The sequence below is a fragment of the Stenella coeruleoalba genome, assembly GCF_951394435.1.
Source record: "Stenella coeruleoalba genome assembly, chromosome: 20".
NCBI lineage: Eukaryota > Metazoa > Chordata > Mammalia > Artiodactyla > Delphinidae > Stenella > Stenella coeruleoalba.
In genome coordinates this window covers 17,289,699-17,303,331 of record NC_137166.1, presented here as the reverse complement: position 1 = coordinate 17,303,331, position 13,633 = coordinate 17,289,699, and the positions used below count along the sequence as shown (strand labels likewise).

Genomic DNA, 13,633 nt, shown 5'->3' with positions numbered 1-13,633 from the left:
TACCAGGAGTCCTCAGGGCACTGATACTTAAAAAGAGGGAAGGCAAAGAATTCCCTGGTGGTCCAGTGGTTAGGACTCTGCACTCTCACTGCCAAGGGACCTGGGTTCAATCCCTGGTCAGGGAAATAAGATCCCACATGCCGCGCAGCACGACCAAGAAAAAAAAAAAAGAGGGCACATTTTGATACACCAGTTTTGTATCTCATGCTGCCATCATAGCATCAAAAAATAGACGTTTAAATCATGACTAATGTCAACACACAGTAGAATGAAATAGTTGATGATTTCAGTGATTTTAAACTTTTCTTTCTTTTTTTGATATGTGTGCAGCAATGAAAACTGCTGGATGTAACTTAGATAAGGTAAATATTCTTCCTAATGCTCTGATCACTCCACTCATATCAAGCAGTGTGATTAAGAGTGAAGATGTTACTCCAATGGAAGTAACAGCAGAGAAAAGATCTTCCCCTATTTTTAAGGTGAGCTGCATTGACTAGTGCCCCACATGTTAACCTCAAATATAAAAATTGCTATATTTTGAGTAGTTTGACTTCTTTTCCCCATATTTATGCTTTTTACTTCTCCTATTTCTTTTATATCTGTTTCTCTTCGGATTCACTTAATGAATTTTGCTTTGCAGAGTAAATGATTTTATATTCAAATAAAATAGCCTGCGAAGCAACTTCCAATATACATTTTTTTTAACATCTTTATTGGAGTATAATTGCTTTACAATGGTGTGTTAGTTTCTGCTGTATCACAGAGTGAATCAGCTATACGCCAATATACATTTTTGACAAGGGAGGGATTAATACATTACCTAGACCTTTGTGATGTGTGGTATTAATGAAAGTACTGGTTTTAGCATTTTCAAAACTAGAGACATTTTATTTCCTTTTCTCCACCAGTCTTTTCCTAAAGCTCCTTTTCCATTTTACCTTTGTTCCCCCCTCTCAATAATGTTACCAGTGATCCACAAATGGACATATTTTTAAATTGGCTATTAATTCATCAACCACAGAATTATTGTGTTCTTACTCTCCAGCAGCTGATTATTCTTCTACTTATTTGACTATCTTTGCTTATAATACTTATTTAAAAATCCCGATGACAGTAAGACATAATGTTATCACTGAGAATCACAGTCTTACACCTGTTTTCCAAATAATAATATAGAGGGTAAAATTGGCCCTGCATATGTTTTTATAATAATAATAATTTTTGAAGTATCATATGAGTTCATTTAATATTTATATGTACATGTTATTTGGCAATTTTTATTTTTTAGACTACAAAGACAGTTGGATCCACTCAACAAACATTAGAAAATATCTCTAACATAGCAGGAAATGGGTCTTTTTCATCATCATCATCATCTTCCCACTTACCTTCTGAAAACGAAAAGCAACAACAGATTCAGCCCAAGGCATACAACCCAGAGACCCTGACAACTATCCAAACACAGGACATTTCACAGCCTGGTACCTTTCCAGCAGTTTCTGCTTCTAGTCAGCTGCCCAACAGTGATGCACTACTGCAGCAGGCTACACAGTTTCAGACAAGAGAAACTCAGTCTAGAGAGGTATTACAGTCAGATGGTACAGTGGTTAATTTGTCACACCTGACTGAGGCATCACAGCAACAGCAGCAGTCACCACTACAAGAACAAGCACAGACTTTACAGCAGCAGATTTCATCAAATATTTTCCCATCACCAAATAGTGTGAGTCAGCAGCTACAGAATACAATTCAACAGCTGCAGGCAGGAAGTTTTACAGGCAGTACTACTAGTGGCAGCAATGGAAATGTTGACTTGGTCCAACAAGTTTTAGAGGCACAACAACAGTTATCTTCAGTTTTATTTTCTGCTCCAGATGGTAATGAGAATGTTCAAGAACAGCTTAGTGCAGACATTTTTCAACAAGTCAGTCAAATTCAAAATAGCGTAAGCCCTGGAATGTTTTCCTCAACAGAGCCAGCAGTCCATACCAGACCAGATAATTTAATAGCTGGAAGAGCTGAAAGTGTTCACCCACAGAATGAAAACACATTATCTAATCAACAACAGCAACAACAGCAACAGCAAGTGATGGAATCATCAGCTGCAATGGTGATAGAGATGCAACAGAGTATCTGCCAGGCAGCTGCCCAGATTCAGTCAGAGCTATTTCCTTCAACTGCTTCAGCAAATGGAAACCTTCAGCAGTCTCCAGTTTACCAGCAGACTTCTCATATGATGAGTGCGTTATCAGCCAATGAGGACATGCAAATGCAATGTGAATTGTTTTCTTCTCCTCCTGCAGTTTCTGGAAATGAAACTGCTACAACCACCACACAGCAGGTTGCAACTCCTGGCACTACCATGTTTCAGACATCAAGTTCAGCAGATGGAGAAGAAACTGGAACACAAGCAAAACAGATTCAGAACAGTGTCTTTCAGACCATGGTCCAAATGCAACATAGTGGAGAGAGTCAACCTCAAGTTAGCCTTTTTTCATCTACGAAAAGTATGATAAGTGTTCAAAATAATGGTACTCAGCAGCAAGGTAATGGTTTATTCCAGCAAGGTAATGAGATGATGTCACTCCAATCAGGGAATTTTTTGCAGCAGTCTTCTCAATCACAGGCTCAACTCTTTCATCCTCAGAATCCTATTGCTGATGCTCAGAACCTTTCCCAGGAAACTCAAGGTTCTATTTTTCATAGTCCAAGTCCTATTGTCCACAGTCAGACTTCTACAACCTCCTCTGAACCAATGCAGCCTCCAATGTTTCACTCTCAAAATACCATGGCTGTGCTACAGGGCTCTTCTGTTCCTCAAGACCAGCAGTCAGCCAACATATTTCTTTCCCAGAGTCCAATGAATAATCTTCAAACTAACACAGTAGCCCAAGAAGAACAGATTTCATTTTTTGCAGCTCAGAATTCAATTTCTCCACTTCAGTCAACATCAAACACTGAGCAGCAAGCTGCATTCCAACAGCAGGCTCCAATATCACACATCCAGACCCCTATGCTTTCCCAAGAACAGGCACAACCCTCCCAGCAAGGTCTGTTTCAGCCTCAGGTTTCCCTGGGCTCCCTTCCTCCTAATCCAATGCCTCAAAACCAACAAGGAACAATCTTCCAGTCACAGCACTCAATGGTTGCCATCCAGAGTAACTCTGCATCCCAGGAGCAGCAGCAGCAGCAACAGCAGCAGCAGCAGCAGCAGCAGCAGCAGCAGCAACAGCAGAGCATCTTATTCAGCAATCAGAATACCATGGCTCCAATGGCATCTCAAAAGCAGCCACCACCAAACATGATATTCAACCCAAGTCACAATCCAATGGCTAATCAAGAGCAGCAGAACCAGTCAATTTTTCATCAACAAAATAATATGGCCCCAATGAATCAAGAACAGCAGCCCATGCAATTTCAGAACCAGCCCACAGTTTCCTCACTTCAGAACCCAGGTCCTGCCCAGTCCGAATCATCACAGACCTCCTTGTTCCATAGCTCTCCTCAGATTCAGTTGGTCCAAGGGTCACCCAGTTCTCAAGAGCAGCAAGTAACACTCTTCCTTTCTCCAGCATCCATGTCTGCATTGCAGAACAGTATAAACCAACAAGACATGCAACAGTCTCCCCTTTATTCCCCTCAGAACAACATGCCTGGAATCCAGGGAGCCACATCTTCACCTCAACCACAGGCTACTTTATTTCACAACACTACAGGAGGCACAATGAACCAACTACAAAATTCTCCTGGCTCTTCTCAGCAGACTTCAGGAATGTTCTTATTTGGCATTCAAAATAGTAAGAAACTCTTTCTAATTTCTCATTTCTTAAATGTTATTGGTCGAAATGGTCACATTATTATTACTAGAAGAAAGCACAACATAGCGGTTTTAAGAGCACAGATTGTAGTTAGACACAATTGAGTTCAAATCCCAGCTATACCACTTACAGACTGAGACCTTAGGATATTTGACCTGCATGAACCTCAGTTTCCATATCTAAAGTGGTGGTAATATTACATACTTGAAAAGGATATTGGGAGGATTAAATGTGGTAACATATATAAATGTATGTGTTTGCCATTTTAAGATATAAACTTGAAAGGAAAATGAAGTAAGAATGACAGAAAATTTTTCAGCCAATTAAAGTAAGTAGTTTCCAAGGAGGTAGAAAACCATGTTTCTTTAAATGTTTATATAGCAAGGAAATTATATAGGACTTATGGTGATAACTAAGCATTGTTGTATTTTTATACTGCTTAGAGGAAACCTAGGATGAATTCTACTACTGTTCAATGAAAACCTTTTTGGAGGCTGTCAAGTGCCTCACTTTTAACTCTATAATGAGCAAACACAGTAATGAATTTATCCCAGCCACTAATAAATAACCTTCTTATGAATCTTAACAGAAAATAACTAATCAGGTAGCTTCTCTATTTTAAATATCTCTGCAGACTGTAGTCAGCTTTTAACTTCTGGACCAGCTACATTGCCAGATCAGTTGATGGCCATAAGTCAGCCAGGCCAACCGCAAAACGAGGGCCAACCACCTGTGACAACACTTCTTTCTCAGCAAATGCCAGAGAATTCTCCATTGGCATCCTCTATAAACACCAATCAGAACATTGAAAAGATTGATTTGCTTGTTTCATTGCAAAACCAAGGGAACAACTTAACTGGCTCCTTTTAACTGGATATGTGAGTATTGCATTTTGGCTTTTTTCTTATTGAAAAGCATCAATAAATTTTATTATTCTTAGCAGATTTGAGTTAAGTAATAACACTGTTAGGACTCTGATCTTTTAAAATATGGCTTTCTCACAAGATGGTACTTTTTTACCCTAAATAAATTACTCTGAATGATAGCTTAGGTCATATTGTTAATACTGGGCATTCCTTCTGGCTCTAAGCTTCTTTTCCTTGGAATGACAGAACATCCGATGAATGTACTATATATCAGATATAATTATGACTCATATCTCCGTTCCTCAAGAAATAAATATTGAATCTGAAAAGTCTGACAGTATAAATATGATAAAGTATCATTTGTAGTACTGTAATATACTTTGGGATCATTCAGGGCTACGGGAACTTTGTAAAGGCTTTCCCTCCCTATTGAGTTATATTAAACTTCTTCTTTTTTTAGAAATTCCATGAAGAAAATCCTGATTTCAAGATACCCTGAGATCTTGTGATTCCATGAGGATTATTGAACTGTTACTTTAAAAAGAAAACAAAATATGAAAAACTGTGATTGAATAAATGGATGGATTTTACTCTGACTGCAAAAGAGCACACCTGTGCTGCCTATTGCAGTGATTAACCACCATTGTTAACACCTTTTTATTTTATATTCCTAATAACAGTGATGACTGAGAATCTATTTGAGTTTCCAGCTGACAGAATTAATTGTTGCTATTTTCCTAGGCATTATTTCTTTAAAAGTACAGATTAAATTGATAAGCTGGATCACTCAGTTATTATTGCTATTAGAAAATAATTCATGTTTCATGTTTACTTTTGTTCTTCATTCAGATTTTCTTTCCTGCATTTAGTCAAGTAGTGGCTTTTGAAAAAGGAAAGTTCATATCATAACTTAGGCTGTGATTTTTCAATATAAAAAGCACAGCTATTGGCCAAAGTGAAGCAGTCTTCATTCAGTTTTTATAGAGAAACTGAAGGGGTAACATTCTGACAGGTAAGCTGTATTAAGAGCTCTACACAGATAAGAGGACTCTATTTATCACAGACAACACACAAACTGGGAACAGCTGGAATGCTATTGATTTTATTTTTCAGAGAGTTGTTAATTCTCTGTGTTTCTGTTAAGGGTTTTAGCCATAACTGTGCATAGAAAAATATAAACATCTTGCTCTATTTAAAAATGAAGGGGATAATATATGGTAAATTATGTTCTGATATCCTCCTACAATAGTTAAAACTGACAGAGCAATTCAAGTCTGTTTTCTTCTTATCCCAGTCTTGAACTGGTATTCCATTTTTATGTTCAGCGATACTGTTCTTCCCCTCTTCTTCACTTTATTTTAGACAATTAGTAATATATTACTAGCTTTGTGATCCTGTAGTAACTTAAATGAAAAGACCACTTTGATCTGGGGTAACCCAGCAACTCCTGCAGCACAGGCCGGGGGGTATCCTTTCAGGAATGAGGGGAGCTGACTCCTGAGAAACAAGAAACAATGCATTTTTTTTCCATGAACGGTGCTGTTCTGACGTCTTCAAATTTTTCCCTCTAATAGGAAACAGTGTAAATGTTAATCTGAAAAAAAAAAAGACAAACTAAAATTTCTTGAAACATCACTTCTCCCTGAGCTGCAGTGAGTGTAATTCACTTGTCACCTCAGTGCTTTACAGTTTGAAGTGGTCACTTATCTGATAGTTCCCACAAGCCTTAGGCTTTACAGGGTCATATCATTGACTTAATATGAAGAATTAATTTGTGTTACATCTATACAGAGCAAAATAACACACTCCAGAACTTGCAGTTGTAGCATTAGTTATACAGATTTGGGTGTTCGCACCACCCATGGGATGCCTGCTTCTCTCTACAACCTGTTGTCTGGACACATGCTTATGTCTTACTCTCCTTTTGGCATGTAGAAAGCTGTTAATACAGTTTAAGGCCAAATTGTGTGTGGCTTCTATATGTAGATAAGATGTTTTGGCATTCTTGTCAGTTTCATTTATTTTTTAAGTGTACAAAAAATAGCCTGTTAATTGTTTGTTGAAGGCTACAATTCTGTTTTTTATTTTTTCTATCCGATACATTTAGCTGAACTTTGTGGAATTGTGGTGTTGGTTTTGTTTATACAGTCAGATTTTTCCCCCTTTTTGTGATGGTCTTCCTTGGTTCTTTGTGCTCTTCTTTAATTTGTTTTTTCTCTTTGTTCTCATTTATTCTTCCCTCCACCCCCAACCCTTTCTTTCTCTCTCTGATTGAGAGTCATTGAATTATGTTTTCAGTAGTACAGGCTTCTTGCCGATATGAAGGGAACTTTTCAGAAAGAGACCTACTCTGGGTCATTTAATTTTGAATACAGTTTTCAATCGTTCAAGTTTTGGATGGTTTATATCTAATGTGTGTTTCATTTTTTTGGAAAGCTATATTTTGTATTTAGGAAATGGTATACTATTTTGCTATTTGTACTGAGTGAGTACATTGGCATAAATATAGAAATTTATATATATACATATATATAAACTATTCTTTTTTTGCCACACATTTTTGTGGTAAATTTGTGAGTTTGTCTGATGTTCTACCACAACGTGGCGTCTGATAAAAGTGAGGGGGGGTTTGTTATGTCTTTATTGAGTATTTAAGTATCTTTTGAAACAAATGACCTTTTCATCTGTGGCCATTCCATCAGGCGGTTCCTTGATGTGATTAGTGGGCTAAAGGCAGCTCACTGTGTGTTCGCTGGATCTTTCACTCAGCAAAACGTTAGAGTAAGGAAACCCATCCAGGCAGTTGTATAAGTTGAGTTTCACAAGAATGAGCCATTCAGTCTTTGCTCACTATATATTTAATATTTTATTATTGTTGTTATTGTTATTATTAATTGGCTTTCTGTATTCTATGCCTTTTATTTATAAAGACACTAAAAAAAACCCCATGTTTGTAATTTTAATAACATTTTCCCCATCTTGTAATATCCAGAGCTACTTTATAAATTCTCTAAACCAAAAGCATTTTCCTCAATATATCTCTCTCTCCCCACCCCATCAGGAAAATTTACCCAGTATAGTTCAGGGTATGAGAAGGACCACACAATCCAGTGCTCCAGTTTTAAAATGTAAAACTCTTAACTGCAGAGGGTTGACTCATGTCAGTAAGCTTATCCAGTGGTATAAAAATAAGAAGTAGAAATAAAATGCTGTAAGTTTATTTCTGAGTTTTCTGAATTTTTTCCCAAGAGATTACACAGGAGACTCAGGAAGTCTATTTGTTCATCACGTTCCAGTTAGAATGTTAACACTGCTGTATGGATAAAGTGGTGGCAAGAAGACTGGCTTGGGTGCTGACTTCTGTTATTTAGCAAGAAGTTTATCATTGTAAAATGCTGATTGCCAATGCCAAGTCACCAGGGACCAATTTTCTGTTTTATAATATCTAAGTTTAGAACAGAACATACACCTGAACTGTAGTGGTTTGATTGGATGGAGGCAGAAAACCCAATTTTTATTTTCATAAGTTTTGTGGTTATTTGTACAAGGGCTGTGCTAAGATACCATATTCTTATTCAATAATGATGATTTTTTTTTTTTACATTGTTAAATGTTCCTTACCCCTAAAAGGTCAATGTTAAGTATAGCATTCAGAACATACTATTTGGTTACAAAAAGTACTCGTCTTCTTATTGAAGAGTTAGCTTAGTAGTCAGTGGTTGATACTTGTGCTAATAATGCAGTTTCAAGATTACTGTTACAAGTTATATCTACATATAGGAGAGACTCCATGAGCCAACAGAGGCCTTGGAAACAACAACTTATTAAATTTACTTATGGCAGAAGGACCTAAATAAACTATAAACCACATTTTATTCCTTTTTATTGTTACATTCAATCGTTCTTGCTTTTAGCAACTCACATTAATGCTTGGAGCTTACCTGTGTGTCTGCGTGAGTGTGTGCGCACGCGCACGTGTGTGTGTGTGTGTGTGTGTGTGTTTTATTCCTTATTGTCATTCCATTATATATCCACACCAACATGGGAGAAAATAATTAGAAGTCATATTTTGCTTCTGAGCTTTATCATGTTACCTTATTCTAATTACAAATAGAGTATCATGTTGTTATCTAACCAATGCAAATCTGTTTCGCCAGTCTCCCTAGAACAGGTTTTTAAAGGGCTTTGTTTATTATAGAAGCAGTATTAATGAGGGACCTTCCTTCCTTTCTTTTTTTGTAATACTGTATACGCTGTAGTTGGGAATTTCATTATAGTGCATTTCTTGCCCATCAGAACCTCAGTTAATCTGCCTAGGAAAAATTGTGTCAAAGGGAATGAGAAAAGAAGTTATATTGAGTCCCTCCAGAACTAAGATAATAATTCCTTTTGACCATTTAAGCCATTATAGATGCTTATTTTGGAAAAGTGAAGTCTGTTTAGATGCATCAGCAATTATAGACCAGAAATTAAATGCTTTAATAACCAAAATCTCAAATTCAGCATGGTTTATAAACATTCACTAGGAGTAATTTGAGAATGTTTCATCTTTCTGGTGAGAATTTCTGTTCTAGTATCTGTTTTCCAGTTGTTTTTTTTCTAATTAATTGAAAATTATATGAGACCTATTAGCTTTACTCTGCTTCATGACCACAGGCTTCATCCCTAACCAAGACAGCCACATTATATCTGCATGCCTTTGGTTATATGGAGAGCCTTAATGAGAGAGAGAGAGAGAGACTGTATATAGTTCATCAGCTTTAGAATCTCATAACATGTATTAAAAATGGTTTTCTTCTCTGCTTATTTGTGTCACTAGAGCTAAATCATGAAGATAATGTTCATACTGTAGTAAATATCAGAATAATACCTAGAATATCATTTGTGAATTGTCCCAGTACTCTAATTGCTTCTTTAATCCCCATTTGTTTTCGTGTCATTCTAGGCTCATTTATTAATAAAATTCTATTTTTACTCCATTTTCTCTTTCAGGAAATTTTTTTAATTAATATTTTAGATCTAGATTAAATGCTTATGGAAAAGTGCCTTTTTACCATGTTAGTGCCCCTTTCTTATAATTTCATTTTTCACTGTTGCCAAAAACACATAGCAAATGACTTTAATAGTCTCAACTTCCATTTTTTCTATTTAGTCATTTTTTTCTCCATTTCTTGATCACCATAGAAACAACTTCATAACTTTCTAACACCCTTTGGCATAAGAGGAACAGAAAAGATACATAGCTAGAATTGTTTCTTTGAAGGAGGCTAAGTAAAAGATCACAAAATTATACTATTTAGCATTTATAGAAATTAGCTAAATTTGTCTTCATCTTGACCAACTAATAATAGGTCTTATCTGAATGCTATTGAAAATTTTACTATATGTGAGACTATGTACACAAATATGGATAGTTAAATTTCAGAAAGGAAGTGTTTGAAGCACCTTCTCTGATCTTTATTATAAGATGGGTGAAAATAAACCACTAACACATAGTTTAGGTAAAGCTTAGTAATGTCAATTTTTCTAACCATACGGAGTCAAATAATTCATTATAGTGTACTTCTCGTCCATCAGAACTTTAGAAATCTGCCTATGAAAAATAGTGTCAAAGGAAATGAAGTTGTATCTGAGTCCCTCCAGAACTAAAATAATTCCTTGCAGCCAAATACAGTTGGATTGAGTATCCCTCTGTTTTTTGTTAATTTTGCCTATGTTCCAGCTCCTTACCATAGTGGTGGTGCCTGAAGAAAGAGCCATCAGCAACAAACAGGTCAGGAGAGTAGTAGCTTAGGGATAGAGCTGCTTTCCCCATGTGAGTATTTCTGTGACTGTTAGTGGCACTAAAGACTGCAAACCTTTATGCAATATTCTCAATACCCTAATGATATTATGCACTTTAATCATTCCAAAGAAGTCAAGAATGCTGTATAGTTATGATTCCTTCTTGATGAGTATATCTTAACTGTTTAGAATATTTATGTCCCTTTTTATTTTGGATAGCCAACTTGGTATGGAAATATTTTCTAAAAAGTATAGTAGGACTTAAGACTTTGAAATGTAACTGACTATAAGGGGAAATTATTACACTTCAGAAAATCATTTTAGAAACATTAAAATGTTCGGCTCTCTAATGATATGTTTGAGAGTTAATTAAAACCAGCCCTCTTCCTATATTTTTTGTTTCATATTAATAGCATTATAGTATATAGTTTTCTATATATATAGTATGTATAAACCAATGGTTCTCAAAGTGTGGTCCTCAGCCCACCAGCCAACATCCGTATCACCTGGGAACTAGTTAAAAATGCAAAATCTTGGGCCTTATCCCAGACATAGTGAATCAGAAACTCTGGAGTGGGACTCAGCAATCTGTTTTTTAACAAGCCTTTCAGGTGATTCTGATACATGCTAAAGTTTGAGAACCACTGGTGTAAACTGTATACAGTAAGATCTAGAAAGGGCTTTTTTTTCCCACTCACACAGACACAGTTATACATTGTTTTTAATGTAAATTCAATTTAACCTGGTTATCTATAATCATTTATTGGCAATGATAATTTATTCTCAGTACTGCCTATAGAAATACAGTATATTTTATGTACATATAAAATTAGTCTAGTTATTGATAATTCAGTTAGTTTGGCATTTTCATACCACTTACTAAAAAGTTTACATTAAATGACTGATTTAAATATATAGGTGCAATGTTCTGTGTTTATTTTAACTATTATGACAGTTAAGTAGCTAATACAATTGACGGGTGCTAAAGTCTCCTGTTTATCCATAAAATGGATACATTGTGGGCAGTGATAATAAAAGCTTTCTTTTCATTGCCTCTTACTTTACCAGCAGACCACAATTTTGGCCCATCTAGACCAACTCTCAGAACAAAATTATTTGTCATTCCTTATATTTACATTTGTATCTGAGCTATTAAACAACATAGCTAGCCAGGTCAACAAAACATCTTATTTAATTTCTTTTTTTAATAGATAAATCTTCTTTTAAAATAGCTTGCTTTGTATGAGAATTGATGCACTAGAAATATAACTATCCTTGGAACTTATGCTTCAGACAAGATGTTAAACAAGACACTGTATTATTTAATTTGAGCATTTCTCCCTTCCCAGTTATATGCATCCTGTTAAATGTAAACTAACCATAAGATAAGTAGATTTATTCATTCATTTTAATCTCCCTGTATAATTCAGTACCTCCATAATTGTTGGTGTTTACAAATCACCAATTAATAAACTCATGTAAGAAAAGTAAACATTTCAAAATGAAAATAATTGTACACTCACTTTATGAAAATCACCACTGCTATCTTTGCTTAAAACTAGCAGTGGAAATACAAGTGGCTTACTCTGCAAACTTTGGTGCTGGAAATACATAGGCAAGCTGTTGGGAGATGCTCTAGCTACATTCCTCCTTTCTTGTTCCCCTTCCCCTCTTCCCCGCTTTATTGCATACTGTATTTGTATATCCAAAGCATTATACCATACCACAATTCTGTTCAACTCCAACTTGTAATATTTCCTTTAAAGGCTCTGTGTTTAACCGTATCACCCTGTTTTGTTTTGTTTTTTTTCCAGAAGTAACTTGCCTGATTTGAAATAGTTTGTATTATTATTATTATTTTAGCTAACGAACCTCAGGACAGCGCGCGCGCGCGCACACACACACACACACACACACACACACGCACATCTCAGATGTTTGAGAGTGGCTTTGGAATCAGACTGTGTCCAATAAAGAACTGTCCTGCATGGAAGTGTTTATGACTTTCATAGCGACAAACTGATTCCAATGATATTGAGCTAATTTCCTTTGATCTAATGAACGTATCTGCTCACCTTGTTCCCTTACATTGAATTGATAAGCTCCAAGTATTTATTACTTTTTTTGACAGTTTTTACTGTTTCATTCATTTCTTTTACTTAGTCTTTTAATGAATATACTACAGTTATGTTATTAACCTGTTCTCAAGTGGTTTAGCTACCATTCTGCCATTTAATTTTTTTATTTAATTTTATTTGCTTGAGCACACTGATCAACCACTGAACTGCCTTCTTCCATTGTCCTGCAATGATGTAAGTAAGGGTTACATTTTTGTGTATATGGCTTTCATAGTTGGGATTTCAGAGCACTGACACCAGATATTTTCAGTTTATTCTCTGAGGGAATTTCATTTGCATCTATGATTTTAGCTATCTGTGATAACTTGTTAAATATTAAAAAGATATTTTGCTTCTATTGGAACATTTGTATACTTGCAACTATATTTCTGTAAACAGCTGCAGTCAAAAATAAAACATTGAAAGTTTTCATTTTGTAGTAGTTAACTGTCTTTTTTCCTCAGATTTTATGAATGAAGTCATATCCGTGAATGTCAGTTTTGAGCGACATGAGTATGTGATTGAACTTAAAAAATCAGTAGGAAAAGGTATGAAATATAGAAATATTTTTGAATAGTTACATTGTACCAGGAAGTGTACCAAGTGACTTAGTGTAATAGAATTTTTGTTTGTTTTACTTAGTTTAAATGTTTCATGTTTAGTAAAACACTATATACATGTGGTGACAAATCTTGTATTATGGAGGTACTTTTGATGAAAACCACATCTCTCCAGGCCTCAGTCCCACATCCAGAGGCAATCTCTTTTTATTTTTCTGTAAGTTATTTCCATATATATATATATCAGAATGTGGTACATATATCACTAGTGGTACCCAAAATGATTTCAGGTGATACATGGGTAAACATTATCTTTAAACATATATATATATATATATATATATATATATAAGGTTTGGATGTACATTAGAAAATATATAATGTGTCTACTTACTAGACTATGGGGAAATGTGAGTCAAAGACAAATACTAAATAAATACTAATACAGGTGATACATGAATATCATGTATGTGATATATAAATAACTG

The 13,633-nt window shown here is 35.4% G+C and overlaps 1 protein-coding gene across 9 annotated transcripts in view; it reads left to right on the top strand.

Annotated features, from left to right (window-relative positions):
• Positions 1-12,647, top strand: part of NFAT5 (nuclear factor of activated T cells 5) — a 132,043-nt gene extending 119,396 nt beyond the window's left edge. For all 9 annotated transcript variants that reach the window (XM_079908463.1, XM_079908462.1, XM_079908461.1 and 6 more), the window contains 4 exons: positions 331-479; positions 1,289-3,797; positions 4,453-4,696; positions 5,145-12,647. In XM_079908463.1, the coding sequence (XP_079764589.1) occupies positions 331-479; positions 1,289-3,797; positions 4,453-4,688 (2,894 nt within the window). In that variant the 3' untranslated portion in view covers positions 4,689-4,696; positions 5,145-12,647. The remainder of the gene's footprint in view (positions 1-330; positions 480-1,288; positions 3,798-4,452; positions 4,697-5,144) is intronic.
• Positions 12,648-13,633: the final 986 nt, after the last annotated feature.